This window comes from Martes martes (assembly GCF_963455335.1).
Source record: "Martes martes genome assembly, chromosome: 10".
In the NCBI taxonomy this organism is placed as follows: Eukaryota; Metazoa; Chordata; class Mammalia; order Carnivora; family Mustelidae; genus Martes; species Martes martes.
The window spans coordinates 68,599,849-68,615,697 of NC_137898.1; the positions used below are offsets into that span (position 1 = coordinate 68,599,849).

The 15,849-nt window shown below is 40.8% G+C and overlaps 1 protein-coding gene across 11 annotated transcripts in view; it reads right to left on the reverse strand.

The window, feature by feature from the left end:
- Positions 1-15,849, reverse strand: part of DLG2 (discs large MAGUK scaffold protein 2) — a gene marked incomplete at its 5' end in the record, with an annotated part of 887,937 nt that overhangs the window by 139,245 nt on the left and 732,843 nt on the right. For all 11 annotated transcript variants that reach the window (XM_080815305.1, XM_080815304.1, XM_080815303.1 and 8 more), the window contains one exon: positions 8,831-8,945. In XM_080815305.1, coding sequence (XP_080671431.1) covers positions 8,831-8,945 — 115 coding nt within the window. The remainder of the gene's footprint in view (positions 1-8,830; positions 8,946-15,849) is intronic.

The window sequence follows — 15,849 nt, forward strand, 5'->3', positions numbered from 1 at the left end:
TTAATTAAAGTTAAATGCTCTCCAATCTTGGGATATCCATAATTCATTCACTGGACTGAGTCAGCAGTTACCATATGACAGACTGTGCTGTAACCAAGCAAATCTCCATCTGAGAGAGGTGATCCCCATCCAGTCCAGTGGAGGGGACAGGAGAATCAACTGGTAGGAAGCGGAGAGTGTGAGAAGGATTGAAGAGAGAAGTTTTCATGGTTCAGGGGAACACAGAGGGGCAGGAGCTCACTCAGCCAGCACTGAGTTGTTGATGGTTTTCTTAATCCCTAATTACCATCTTCAACTGCCACTCAAAGAGTTCATTCAACAAGTATTTATCGAATTCCTATAATGTACCAGGCACTGAGATTAAAGAGCAAATAGCTAGAGTCTACTCCTATCCTCCTACCCTAACCTCATGATTTCAGGTAAGTTTCCCTCAATTCTTCCATGCCCTCGATTGTCACCTGTCCCTCCTGTGAGCATTCTGTGTCCCATCTTTTAATGTTCTGCTCTCTCTTCTGGCTAAAGCTATCTGGATTGCTGTAGGAGGCAGTAAAATTTTGGTCTAAAGGGACAGGCCCCTCCTCTAGAGATGAGGGGGCAGGGGGCAGAAGCTAGGTTGGTAGCATGACCCTTGAACACCTTAAGACAGAAGAGATGTCCTACTAATCTTTTTATCCACAGAGCACAGTGCAGTATGAGGTGGGTAGTTATGGCTCAAAAAAGGGTTTCTGGATGAATGAATGAGCGAGTGAATGAATCAGGGTGCACCATTAATAAAAATATGATACCTGGATTCTAGATCTTGGCATAGAGGTAGAGGAAAAAAAGATTCTAGATTTTGGCATAATGATCAATGGAAAGGCCACCTATGTATCTTTTGTCCTCCTTTCCATAGAAATCTAAAAATTAAAAACCTTTTAAAATCAGGGCCAAGCTGTGATTTCCAGAGAAGGAGAAAACTCCCCCAGATCCCCAGTGACTCCTCCTCCTTTCTATTTCTGGCATAAAATTAGCTGCCTGAAGACAAAGCCTTTTATTCCACAATTAAAGATGTAATTAAAAATGCAAATGCCCGAAAGAGTGAGCATAATGCTAATGAGTCTCAAAGTATAAATGAAGAATCGAATTCTATTTTGCTTCAAAGGAGGCACTGGCTTAGGAGGTAGGCTCTGAACACTTATGGGGGTAACAGGCCCTCCCCTTTACCTAATGAGTCCCATCTGGCAGACTCTCTTATAGACTTAGTTTAACTTAATCCTAACAACAAGACTGTGAACGAGGTATTAGATGCATTTTATAAATGAGAATTCCGTTTTACCGATCAGTAAACTTTGAAGCCTGGACCAGAAGTCAGGTCTATTGGGAGAAAATCAGTTAAAGTGTAAACCAAATGGAAGGTGGATCGATATGAGTTTAACCTGTGCCCTGATAGGGTCAACTTCATCTTTACTGTACCAAAGGACAATCCACTCATGGGCTTCACTGAGAGATACATCAGGGTAAAGAATACGGCTTGGCCACAGAGCACCTTGCGTAAGTGGTTTTTTAAGCCTCTTTGAGCCTCTACACTGTTGGTCTTCTGTAGAATGGAGCCAGTAATCCTACGTGGCACAGCACTGTGGTGTGGAAAGTCAGGAGTGAAGTCCGGGCACAGGAGCTCTGGCCTTCCAGTGTGGCGTACGCAGGCCACCCAGACACTTCAGTACCTTCTCCAGACCCCTTCTGGTTTCCCAAGTCTAGACTTTCTCTAGACTTTCTGCTTCATCCTGTTCAACTGTTTCACATACTTGGCCATGACTCTCTCAGAAAGATTCTAAGAGAGATAAGAAATCTGAATCCAAGCAGTTGGGACTTCCTTTTTTTGCTGTAATACAGCATCTTTCTGAATGAATAAATGATGCTTTTGCTAAATAAGAGTATATGAGTGAATGACTGAGAAGTAATACAAATGCCACCGTCAGCCAGCCCTGGGCTGGTACTGGGTTGGTACTAGCAGATGAGTGTAATAGGTCCTCTGGGAACAGCTGCTGAGAGCATGCTGGGTCTAAGTTTGGAGGGAAGGAAGGTAAAATTCTGACTTATGATAAGTCCACAGAGTTCATGGCTTTGTCTTAATTGTCTTTGAGAAATCCACAGCCATGTGAAATCAGAAGTAGTTTCATACTGGAGTGAAGTCCTCTGATAGGCTCCATTTAACATTCTTCCTTACCATCCCCGGGTTACTGACCAGCAGAACACTGCAGCAGGAAGTAGAGGGGAAGTGTATGCTACTGTTTAAAGAAAAAAAGACCAGAGTCTCTTACCCATATGATGATGTAGCTTTCCCTACCCAACAAAATCAATCAGGTGAGAACATCCTTCTCCTAGAACAAAAACCCATCAGGATAAAGAATCCTGAGTGGAATTTGTTATCTCAAGACCATCCTTGATGTAACTTCCAATTGGAAGACTAGGGGTATTGAGAATGAGACCCAAGGTCCTCTCAGTAAGAGGGTACTGGCTGTGTGTGTTGGTCTAAATCTATTATTGAATTAGCCCCCAGTTTAAAGAGAGTCACAGAATAAAGCAGATAAATGAAGCAGCCTGAAAGGTCCTGTAGTGCCAGATGTTTCCTGGAAATCCCAGCACCAGTAAGTAATGCTTCTGTTCTCAGGACATGACCATGGACTCCATGGACCTGGTGGCAGCCCAGCTGGTATTGAACTTACACAGGACTTGTTGTTCAAAGATCTTGACTTAAATTCTACTTTTTTTCTTTTTCATCTGCCTAGGAAAGAGTGTCTAGGAATTAATTCATTCAACAAATATTTACTAAGGAAACTTCTTTATGCCAAGCACTGTGGCATATGGCACTAAGGGTACAATAAAATAATAATATTATAAAATAATAATACATATTATTATTATAAAATGAAGACATTAACTGGAATTTGCAGGTCTAGTACTGAATGGTGTTTCCATTTCAAGAGCCTTTACCATGAAAACTTAATAAAGACTAGAGTGATCAGTATTTTAACAGATGAGTTTTAAACACCAGTGGTCTTCCGGGCAGGTGTCATTGTAGGAAACCTAACAGGCGTACTGCAAAGATTAAAACAGGATAACAATTGCAAAGCATATAACACATGAGGTACCAGGAAGTAATGATCTGCCCACTATTTGACAGGCCTACAGATACGGACAATGGGACTTCGGAGGGAAGGAGGTGTGTGTTCTTACTCATCTCTGTATCCTTAACATCTACCACAGACTGGTACACTGTAGGAACGTATGTAAACCATGTTTACTGAATGCAAGAATCAGTGCACTGAGGAATCAATGCGTGAAAGCCTTATGTTAAACAATGAGGCAGGAGGCAGACCTGAGAGCATTTGTCATATTAGAGCCTTTGAAGCAAAAGCTGTCTTGGAAGCAGTAAGAGGTGTTCAGAGGGTTTGGAGGGGGCGATGAATGTAGAGGAGAAGTGGAAGAATCATGGGTTAGAGATACCAAGGACAAACTGGAGAGGCAGCTGTAAGCACAGTGACTCTTCCCATCTGTGGCTTCAGCTGAATACTTTGCAGATTCCGCTTCTGGGTAGACTCTTGTGGGGTATGAGAGATGTCTGGTGAGTTGACAGAGCTGGGCATTCTGGAGCCTGCAATCCTGGGGTTCCCTTCAGCCTTCACGGGGTCTAGACGAGCGAAAACATAAAAAGGCTCCAGAAAGTCTGTCCTCCTTCCCTTGCTGAAGGAAAGCAAAGGGACAAGAGTGTCTCATCCCTCTGCTGAGAAAATGGTAGTTTTTTCAGGGGCAATTCTATGGTCTCTCTGTCCTGCAGGGGAAAGTTTGCCTTTATATGATAAATATCACCAATTAATTTCACCATTATTTAATCAATGGTGAATTAATTATCACCATTATTTCCTATGTGACAGGTATTTAAATTCACTATTTTATTTAGTCCTCATGACCACTTTATGGTATCCTATTATTATTCTCATTTCACAGATAGAGAAACCAAGGCCAGAGAGACTGAGCTGTCCAAAATCACTCAAGCTAGTAAATGGCAACACCAAGATTCAAATTTTGTCTGACAGAATCCAGCAGCTGTGCTCTTAAACACTGTTCTCCATTACCTCCCGCACAGGACCTGAATGTCTACACTTACATCCAGTCCAACTCTATGATCTTGGGACATTATTGAACTCCTGTGAATCTCAGTTTTCTCATCTGTAAGATGGAGGAAACATTCCTTGTCTCTTCAAGATGTTGGGAGAACCACATGGGAAAACATTTGTATAACACCACAAGCACAACAGGTGACCCACAGAAGGTGCTTGACAAATATTTCCCTTCACTTCCACTTCCTCATCTGTACCAAGATGGCTGAAACACCAGCCCAGAGATTTGCTCCATGTAATGCAGTGAAGGTGTGCTCTCCTGCCTGCATAGGGTGTCTCATCTGCCTAGAGTGCCCCCTCTGGTTTATTCCATCTGCAAGCTGTATGTACATCGTGACCCATTAGTGAGTTACTAAATTAAGTTGATGAGTTGTGGCCTTCATTTTTTTTTTTAAAGGGAGACAAATAGAATGGAACACAACAAAATCCACTTTACATAAAAAGCACAATTTAATAAAAAGATGTTTTCCAGCTTTGTCTATGTATTTACTGGGTCACGATGAAGTATGTTTTTCTTGCTTTGAGTAAAAAGACTTGAAAACATGTAAGTTAACTCACATAAAATCTTTAAGGACCAATTTGGGTATCTTTGCATTACAAAGCAATTAAAGGTGCCAGGCCTTTCTAGAGATAATTTTTCACACCACACTGCACTGTGATTGTATTCTCCTCATCTGTTTCTCCCACTGGATGGAAGGTTCTTATGACAGGAAACTTTGACTTTTATGGCTGAGTCCTCAGTATCCATTTTAGGTCTTGGCACAAAATATACACTTCAAAACAGCTTGATAATGTACAAATAAATCAAAGGAAATGACTTTTAAACCCAAATTCAAGACAGAGAGATTATTCACTTAAGCTCTCAAAATGGATATCTTTGATTAACTAATGAACGTGGGCCAGGCTTCACTCTTTCCTGCGATCTTTTACTCCCATTGGTGGACTTGGCTGCTTTTCTTTCCTCCTCTCCTGATTCTCCAAGTCCTGGGTACTCCTGCTCTCCTTTATATTATGAAAGGCATTTTCCTTAGCTGTTTGCACTTCTGTGTGACCTTTCTTAGTAGCATTTGAATATAAAGGTCCATTCCTATTAGTAGCAGGAAAAGCTTTGTTCTCTGTCATAGGGATGCATTCACCAGCTGGTAGGTAAGAGAGCGTATCTTAGAGGCAGGGAGAGCTCCATCTGCCCACATAGCCTCAAGACACGTGCAAAAAAATCTGTATTGCGGTGGCTCAGGAGCCCAAGTGCATCTATGTCTGAAGAATTCATAAATGTACTTGTGGAGCATTTTGAAAAATATTTTATTCACATTTTTTCCATTTTATTTACTTTTAAGGTTCTACAGCTCTGTGTTTCACAATGCAGGAAATACACAATACAAAGAGCCTAGTAAATCAAATATATCCAAATCATTCGCACAGAACAGGTACAGCGTTAGCATAAGCAGCAATCAACTCCATTTGCATAGCACCACCAAAGCACTTTGGACACCTTACACAAAAGATTCAAAGTAGGAAAATAATTACAAATAGATTGGAAAATAGAGAGGGTTGGCTGAAGTCTGAAACCCTGCCTGGCTCAGATGTGTGGATTCTCCCACCCTCCTTTTGACACTTTCAGGCAAACAAATTGCTATCACCTGGGAGGACTACTTCTGCTGAGGGAATGAGGCCAGCTCATGCAGCATCCTGAGAAGACGCAGCCTCTCAGACACAGCCGGTGTGTGTGTTGGGGGGGGGGGGGAGGCAACTCCTAGGGGAAGGGGTGGTTTTGTGGCACAAATATTCTACAAGTCAGCTAAACTGTTTATCACAGGACAAAGAGAGGCTGTTAGCTTTCTAGTTTAGGTTTTGGCTTCATGGAAAAATACCAAAAAAACTAAAGAAATCCCACATGTCCTGCAGTGCAGTTTATCCTGTGTAACCCCCAAAGGGGTTTATGTTTGAGTTTCTCCTCTTGGCTAACCTATTTCTTCATCTAAGAGTTGGGGGCTGGGCTGCCAGAAGCAGACTGGGAATCACAGCTCAAGAGCATTCAACAGCTGATACCACAGAAGCTGAGCCCTTGGGAGGCGGAGTGAGAAGGCAGGGAGAAGATCTGACTCTGCCACCAAGGAGCTGTGGCAGATCTCTCCCCTCCTGGGGCCTCAGTTTCCTGTCCTGTCAATTAAGGCGTGGACCTGGGGCTGGCTAAGAGTCCATCCAGCCCTAGACTTCCATAAAGCTAAGCAGAATAATATTCCAGGATGTCATTCTGAGATTAAAGAAACATGCTTATCATCTGATATTTATATAATCAGAGAAATCCTGCTACTCATTTATTTTGAGAGAGGAACTTAGTTGACTTTCTAAAATAAGTACAACCAACTGGCACCAGCCCTATTCCAGTGCTCTAGATAAAGCAAGCATCACTATGAAAATCCTATAGCTAAATTTGGTGTAAACCACCCCCCTCTGTAAAAAATAAAGAGTGGAGGACAAAGGTACAAAGTTGCTAGATCATTTTTAGTAAGAATTCCCCTTAGTCCTTGCTAGTTCATTCTATTTGATTGCCTTTTCATTGCTGTTGTTGGGGTAGGCACATCGTATGAGAACAAGGCCGAGGTGGGGGAGGTCTTGAAAGTTCTTTTCCTCTGATTTTACTCTATGCGTGTCCCCTGCCTCTTCCATGTTATGCCTCGAAGAGTCCTTTAGATGCTAAGGTCAGCTCTCTAGGTACTAACTAAAGTATTAATAATTATACATTTGGAAAACAAATACCATATTATTTGTATAGTGGAGAGATTATCTGGAGAATTTCCCAGGAAGTGTCAGCTATTTTTTTTTAAATTTTTAAGTGTCATTTAAAAGAGGTCCTCCTTTCAATTCCATTTCCAACTATTAGAATGTGATACAAGATAAGATTCTTTATTACCTTAAGCCTTGATCTCTTTTGTATGTCATACTTTTATTTATCATTTTAGAGAATAAAGGTTTGGGTCTGATTAATATTACCCTTTCAAATAAGTTCACTAGTTTTGCATTCCATCACTGTATCACCCCATTTAACTTTCCTAACCGTCCACAACTTAATTCAAAAGACTAAACTATTACAAGTATATTTTCAGCAAAATTTATCTAGTACATTAATATTTTTATTCATTCTATTTTTTTAATAAGATAACAGTATGGTAATTTTTCCATCCAGTGTTATTCTATATACCCATTTCATTTGCATTAACAGATTTTTCTCTATCCTATTAACCCAATTGGCTTTTCCCAATTTGCTATCCAAGACTAAAACATTTCAAGATTTAAGATATTTTGCATCACAAAGACCAGCAACATAAAGACAGTGAGGAGAAAAGAAATAGCTACTTTCCATCACAACTGTGACTTCACTACAAGACACGTTCCAGGGTGGTTCTTAATAGTTCCTGTTGCGGATTACACTGCAGTATATCCAAATAACCTTGTGAAATTCAGTTAGTCAAATTTGGAACATTAATAGTCAAAAGTAGTTTTGCTTTGTTTTATCCTGTTTTTATCTTAAATCTTGGGCTTTTGAAGTATTAGAACTTCCTGGAATAAGGAGGGACTCTATGCTTGTTCTAGGGGTCCAGCAACTCAAGGCCATCAAGAATGTGCCACCATCTGGAATCCTGCTCCCTTCTTGGCCCTGCTGTGCCTACCTCATACACATAGAAGAAAACTTCATAGCCAAAGTGGAATCAACAGGGCACATCAATTCAAGTCCATAATTTAGTATCCATAACATACCCTTCATGCAAGAAAAAGACAGTGAAATTTCAAGTGAGGAGGATATGACCTTAGGTGGGAGTCAGACCAGATTCTGGGGCCAAGTGAGGAGAGGAGAATGCAGTGAGGGTGGGTATGGTTCCTCCTCTGGCCCTTAGATTCACCTTGACAATGTATTAGATATCACTTCTCCCCTCTGGTTGTTAGTACTTATATTACTTTAAAAAGTACAGTCAGCACTGATGAAGTATATTTTGGAAGGAATATAGGAGGCTCACATTAAGAAGAGGTGCACGTTATAGTTCAGTGATGATGAATCTTACTCAATAGTTAGCTATAGGGATGAAAGACTGCAACGCTTTTCAAGTCCAATCAGTCACTGTTTCCCCCCCCCAGATGAATTAATGAATTTTGTCAGGCAAGGAACAGGTAACTTTCATAGTCTAAGAAACAACTGATCATGAGATACCACGAAAGAAAGTCTTTCCACTTGCTGGGAAGAAGCATGTAAGTCTCTAGCAGTGTGCTTTTGATTTTCAATCAATACACCAAGTTCATGCAATATATATCAAGCAGATCAAGAGGTGAGACAAGACTATTTTCTTCGTATATTGACAGTAAGAAAATGTCTAAGGTTTTGGTCCATATATTCAATTTAAGATGATCAGGAATGAAAATATCTCTCTTCATTATTTTTACTGCAACCAGTGCTGAGAACTTGACCCTGGACCATAACATTCTCAAAGAGCAACTTGTTAAAAGTAATGCAATAACATTGCAAAAACGTCTTCAAAGTGGTTAAACTTGACGTCTTATGGTGATGACCTATTAATAAAAACACATGTTCCATAGCTACAAGGTGTTGCTTTTATCTCCCCAAGCTGGATTGCTCACAAAGTGCAGATCACAGTAAGAAATGCTCCGTTGCCTACCTGACATAGAGGGAGCGTTTCTGATTGGTTCGCAGGGACCCGGACCCGGAGCTCATGCTGTGGTTCATCATCTGCTCGCGCAGGTCATGGATTTTGGCCTCAAATCGAGCGTAATCTGGAAAAGGAAACAAAGATGGTAGATTTGGTCCTGTGCCTTCAGAGAAGGAGAAATGGTGCATAGCCAAGGCAGCTACCTGCCTCTGATGTTGGTTCCTTTGCCAAGTATCAGGGAGATGCACAACTCAGAACAATGAACACAGAGGGATCAGTTGCTTAATATTATTTATTTGCAGACACTGACAAAAGGAAAAGGACAAATCAGTTACTTCTCCAAACGTAACTAGAAAATATATTGCCATCAAATCCCCAACACGTGAAAAGTCCACGGGGGAGGAGGTATGTGAGGTTATAAACGGGCAGCACAGGGCATTCTTGTGGTGATGAAAATGTGCTGTTTTGACTATTGGTAATGGATACTGAATGTGTGAAAAAATGATCTACACTTGACTATACTCACATACACTCACACAGACGAGTACAAGGAAAACTCAGAAAACTGGAATTAGATTAATGGATTACATCAATGTCAATACCCTGGCTATGAGAACGTGCTATAGTTTTACAAAATGTTACCACTGAGGAGAACTATGAGTAAAAGTTACATGGATTGTCCTATAATATTTATTATAACTGTATATGAATCTACAATTACCTCAAAATTAAACTTTAATTTAGAAAAGAGGGCAAAAAACCCCAACAAAACAAAAAACTCACAAAACACCAAGATCCACGAACAAAACAAATATCCAAGGAATTAGCAATGTTATTGGAAGGGGAAGTTGAGTCTACAGTTAACTTTCAGCCTGACAGACCAAAGAACCAAATATTTGGTGATGAATAGTATAAAAAAAAATCACTTTTTTTGACTACTTTCTTTTTAAAAAATTTTATTTTATTTTTTCAGTGCTCCAAGATTCATTGTTTATGCACCACACCCAGTGCTCGATGCAATACGTGCCCTCCTTAATATCGACCACCAGGCTAATTTGAACTAAGTTTTTTCTCTTCTAGAGGGTTGCTAGAAGCTGATCATTTGGGATCATACTTCAATTTTGCCTTATAACTTTAAGATTTTATTTATTTATTTGACAGACAGAGATCACAAGTAGTCAGAGAGGCAGCCAGAGAGAGAGGAAGGAAAGCAGGCTCCCTGCTGAGCAGAGAGCCCAATGTGGGGCTCTATCCCAGGACCCTGGGATCGTGACCTGAGCCGAAAGCAGAGGCTTTAACCCACTGAGCCACCCAGACGCCCCTTGCCTTATAACTTTATATATAAAACTTTAATATAAAAAGTCCATATTTGGGGCGCCTGGGTGGCTCAGTGGGTTAAAGCCTCTGCCTTCGGCTCAGGTCGTGATCCCAGGGTCCTGGGATCGAGCCCCGCATCAGGCTCTCGGCTCCGTGGAGAGCCTGCTTTCTCCTCTCTCTCTGCCTGCCTCTCTGCCTATTTGCGGTCTCTGTCTGTCAAATAAATAAATAAAATCTTAAAAAAAAAAAAAAGTCCATATTCATCAACTCTAATATGCATTACACATTTAAATGAGCTTCTAGGAGAATGGCATTGGAAATGGGGGTAAATATATTTTAGAAACATATGGGTCTAAGAAAAATCAAGAAAATGTAGGTATATATCATACTATTTCTTCATAGGAAAAATATTTTTTCCATATGTCAATCCAATAAAAATGAAGACAGCATAAACAGGTTTTAAGATATTAGCACAATCAGCATGTAAAAAGGAAAAGCTTTTGAAGTTTTTTTTTTTTTTTAAAGATTTTATCTATTTATTTGACAGAGAGAGATCACAAGTAGGCAGAGAGGCAGGTAGAGAGAGAGGAAGGAAGCAGGCTCCCTGCTGAGCAGAGAGCCCGATGCGGGGCTCGATCCCAGGACGCTGAGATCATGACCTGAGCTGAAGGCAGAGGCTTAACCCACTGAGCCACCCAGGTGTCCCTGAAGTTTTGATATTATTGATTACAATTTGTTCTGGCATACAGCGTCTTGCTTCAGCAAAATCTAGTAGGTGAGAAGGCCAATTCACTCAGATAATGTGAAAATGCTAGTTCAAATTTTATTTTATTTATTTATTTTTAAAGATTTTATTTATTTATTTGACAGAGAGAGAGCAATCACAAGTAGGCAGAGAGGCAGGCAGAGAGAGGGAAGCAGGCTCCCTGCTGAGCAGAGAGCCCGATGCGGGGCTCGATACCAGGACCCTGAGATCATGACCTGAGCTGAAGGCAGAGGTTTTAACCCACTGAGCCACCCAGGTGCCCCTTAGTTCAAATTTTAAATGGTTCTTTTAATTACAAAGAAACTCACCATAGAGAACTTTTTTTAAATGCTAATTCAAATTATAAATTGTTCTTTTATAGAGAGAAACTCATCATAAAGTATTTCCTCAGTACATTTCAAAAAAACAATTTGATTTTCAATTTAATTTATTCATAACTTTTCATAAAAATAAGGATGACTAAATGAACATAATAAAAGATGATCTCCTTAGAGTGTTTCAAATTTTTTATAATAAAAATTTCCACAAAATTAAATTTAAATTCAATTTACTAATTGTTGATTATTATGGGGTAGGATATCATAAAGGAGAAGATTTAACTTTGGTTTTCAGTGATAAGAAGATAACTGGATAATAACTTATGAATGCTTAATATTTTTAAAGTTTAGTACTCTAAAGATAAAACCATCAAAGTTGACTGGAAATTTCTGGTGCCTAAGCAAAGTCTTATGTAATCTGGATTTGGAAGCCTCCATCTTCAATACAGCTTCTTCTTTCTATGGAACGTTAGTTACCATACAGTACTTCATTAGTTTTTGATGTAGTGTTCCATGACTCATTGTTTGTGTGTAACACCGAGTTCATTTCACTATGTGCCCTCCTTAATACGCATCACCCAGCAATCCCATCCCCCCAAACCCCCTCCACCTCTGAAACCCTCAGTTTGTTTCCCAGAGTCCATAGTCTTTCACGGTTTGTCTCCCTCTCCCTCTCTGATTCCCCCCACCCCTGTCTTCATTTTTCCCTTCCTTCTCCTAATGTCCTCCATGCTATTCCTTTTGTTCCACATATAAGTGAAACCATATGACAATTGTCTTTCTCTGCTTGACTTATTTCACTCAGCATAATCCCCTCCAATTTCATCCATGTTGGTGCAAATGGTGGGTGTTCATCCTTTCTGATGGCTGAGTAATATTCCATTGTATACATGAACCACATCTTTATCCATTTGTCTACTGAAGGGCATCCTGGCTCTTTCCACAGTTTGGCTATTGTGGACATTGCTGCTATGAACATTGGGGTGCATGTGTCCCTTCTTTTCACTACGTCTGTATCTTTGGGGCAAAACTTAGCTCTAAATAATTAAATCCTAAATGATTAAATAAGCAGAACATATATTTAATCTAAAATCTATTGATCATAATTTATGAAATTTATTTAAATCCCTTTTGACAGAGGAAAGCATTCATTTATAACAATCAATATGACACTGTATGCAGATTTAAATTTTTTAGGGCAAGTCATGTTTTCTTGCCATCCTAAGAGTCAATTAATTATTAATTGGCATCACATGGCAGACACTGTGCTTAGTGCTTCACGGGCAATTATTTCTTCCTTAAGTCACAAAATTAAGTTCATGGATGTTGTCAATATTTGGACTACATGGAAAAACAGAGAATAAAAACTGAGAGGTTAGCTCTTCTTCCTTCCCTCTCACTGCTGTCTGTTGCTACACCTTTCTCTAGAGATACATGTTGTACTTGCACAGACATTTATCAACTCATTTCATATACATACACACACATACCCACATACATATGAGATCAATATATATTATGCTAATGCCTTTTTCTTCCTTTATAACTGTGTAATTTGGATCTTTTCCGGTCTTCTCCCAAATACATAGATATATTTCTTAACACCCTTAATGGCTTCTCATGGTTAAGACTGCAATTTATTCAACAGTTGCAGAGAAGTATGGTGGAAGATAGACCCATCCAGCTCTTTGCTGTTCCAAACAGGATCTCAGGCTGCGTGAGCACGTGTATGGGCAGGTTAGCTAGTGCAGGTACTGGTCAGAGCCTTGCACAGATGTCATGCAGCCCCCGTTAGCACTTCTCCGAGAAGAAGATAATCCGGTCTGGGAGACAAAGCAGGATCTCTTAGTGTCTTCAGATCATGCTCCACGCTGCCCCTTCCTAAATACCAGGCATTTCCCCAAGAACTAGTAAGTCAATCCTCCATCGGTTCCCAGGACTGCCTCCCTTACAACTTTGAGGACGGCGCTACTGTGATAAAAACCTAACATCACACCTCCTCTCCCCTACTTAAGCATCGCAATTCAGTGCCAATCCCTGACCCCGCTTGACCACTTTGCTACCTTTTTGTACTTATCACACCAAATTGCAGTGATTTGTGCAGTTGCCCATCTTCCCCATTAGACTGAGTTCTCTGAGAACAGAAACCACAACTCACTCTCCTTGGGGTTCCCTGTCCCTCACAGTATCCGGTGTGCAGGAGGCATTTAAATAATAGGGTTTCAACAAACATTTTCTGAATGAATCATGAATGAGGAAATGAGCAGAATCATTAAATGAGTTCAGTTATAAAATGCCTACAGGCGCTGAAATTGCCCATTTTCTTTCCTTCTTTTTTTATTTGACAGAGAGAGAGAGAGAGAGAGAGTGAGAGAGCACAAGCAGGGGGAGCAGTAGGCAGGCAGGCAGAAGAAGAGAGAGAAGCAGGCTCCCCGCAAAGCAGGGAGCCTGATGCGGGGCTTGATCCCACGACTCTGGGATCATGACCTGAGCTGAAGGCAGCCCCTTCACCGACTGAGCCACCCAGGTGCCTCTGAAATTGCCCATGTTCAATGTTAAGGTTTCTTTTAATGAAGAAAGACAACACGCTTCTCCTGTGGGACTTCTTTCAAGGTTAAATCGTCTATCTAACTTTAAGGTTTTATTCCTGTCTAATCGCAGCTGCTCCCAAATCCCACTGATACTTTTATCGTTCTTCAGGTTATCTCTGTGCTCTCCCCATCACAGGCATGTCACACATTGGAAACTCTTCTCTGATACTTAACCTGTAGCTGATCAGCACCCTGTAAGGCTTTTCTGGCTGTCACACTCTGTATGTCACAACAGGCTACTTGCTTTAATAGCAAACTGTGTTCTCCTTATTGTATGGCTCATTAGATCCCCCAGATGTTTTCTGCCTTGCTTTTGAAATGTTTGTTTTACACCATCTTCTACAGTGTTTACACTCCCCACTGTGGACGGGGAAGTGTTGTGCTGTATTGCATTTGTCTTAACTGGAATACATCCTGCCCTCAATTTTTCCACTTTGACACCACAAATCCTATGTTTAAAAGTGCTTACCCATCTCTTCACGCTTTTTTTCTTTTCTTAAAAAGTTTATTTATCCATTTTTAGAGAAAAGAATGCACAAGCTGGGAGAGGGGTAGAGAGAGAGAATCTCAAAGCAGACTCCCCGACGAGTGCAGAGCCCTACATGTGGCTCGATCCCATAACTCACATAGCCTGAGCCAAAACCGTGAGTCAGAAGCCCAACCGACTGTGCCACCCAGGCACCCCGTTATTTTTTATTTTATTATTACTTTTTAAAGTAGGCTCCCTGGGCAACATGGGGCTTGAACTCACGAACCCGGTATTAAGACTTGTATGCTCCACGGACCGAGCCAGCCCGGTGCCCCTCTTCGCTCCTTTTTAGAAAATAAAACTTAAGTACAAGGAATTTCATCAGAGCAAAGGCAACAAAATCTGTATTTACAAACATAAATGGTACGTGCATATATGAGAGAGACAGAGACAGAGGGAGAAGAGGAGCACTGTCTCCGTCTTCTCAAAGATGAACAAGTTTATGGTTAGAAATGCTCTAGAAATAAATAAGCAAGCAGATACATAAACTGTGAGATGTAAATCTTCTTTATGTTTTATAACAGTACTGAAAATCACACTTTTCAACAAAACCAAATCTAACACTGCCACATCTATTTAATCTTAACCAATCCCTGCCCCTTTCCCCGAAGGTTTTAGTCATATCTCTGCCTTCGTTTTTCATACATTTTTCAGTCAAGTTCCTAACACTGGGGAAAACATTCATCTGAGATTTGAAAGTACTCCAATCTTTATACCATCTAAAGGAGAATTCATGTTTTCTGAGCACCTGAGGGCTAGTATCTGTGCTGTGTAATTGAAATACTATGTTCTTTCTCCTAACAAAGCTCTGAGGGAGTTTTAGAGATGAGGGGGAAAAAAGTGCAGGGAGGTTAACTTCACCCAAGTCACTGGGTTGACCTTGGATCTCTGTGAGGCCATTTTATTTCCATTATATCTTCCCATCTGGTTTAACACCTTACTTCTCCTTTAGAACCCAAGGCGTCCTCAACTCTCTCCTTATCTCTCTTGACATCTTGCTCTCCTACCTCTCATCTGCTGTGCTGATTATGTGAATGCTGGGCTTCTCTGTTGCAGTGCAAACTCCTTAGAGGTGCGGATGCCTCCCCCCATCTCTGGTCCGTAAACCTCAGGGCCTGTGGTTCCTTGTGCTCTAGGCTCAGGACTGAGCTAGGTGCCTGGCATATAGTGTTGAATAAGAACCCGAAGGAGTTTGCTTCCAGAACGGGACACTGACAAGGAAATCAATCATAATGCTGAAGTAGGGACCTGCGTTAAAGCAGCAACACCTTATTCTGTCTTACTTTGCATGGAATAGGTGCCTGGGAAATGCTTTCAGAATTGCAGAAGTTATCTGTGTTACGTTTCTTGGGGTTATCTTGTATAACAAGAAGCAACCCACTGAGAACTGATTTCTAGGCAAATGTTCTAGAGGAGTTTCAGGAAACATCACTTCCAGCTGGTTCTTTCCCTCCAGGGTGTATGAAAAATGTCTCCTTCTTGGGCATTTAAATCCAGTTGTTCCTGGC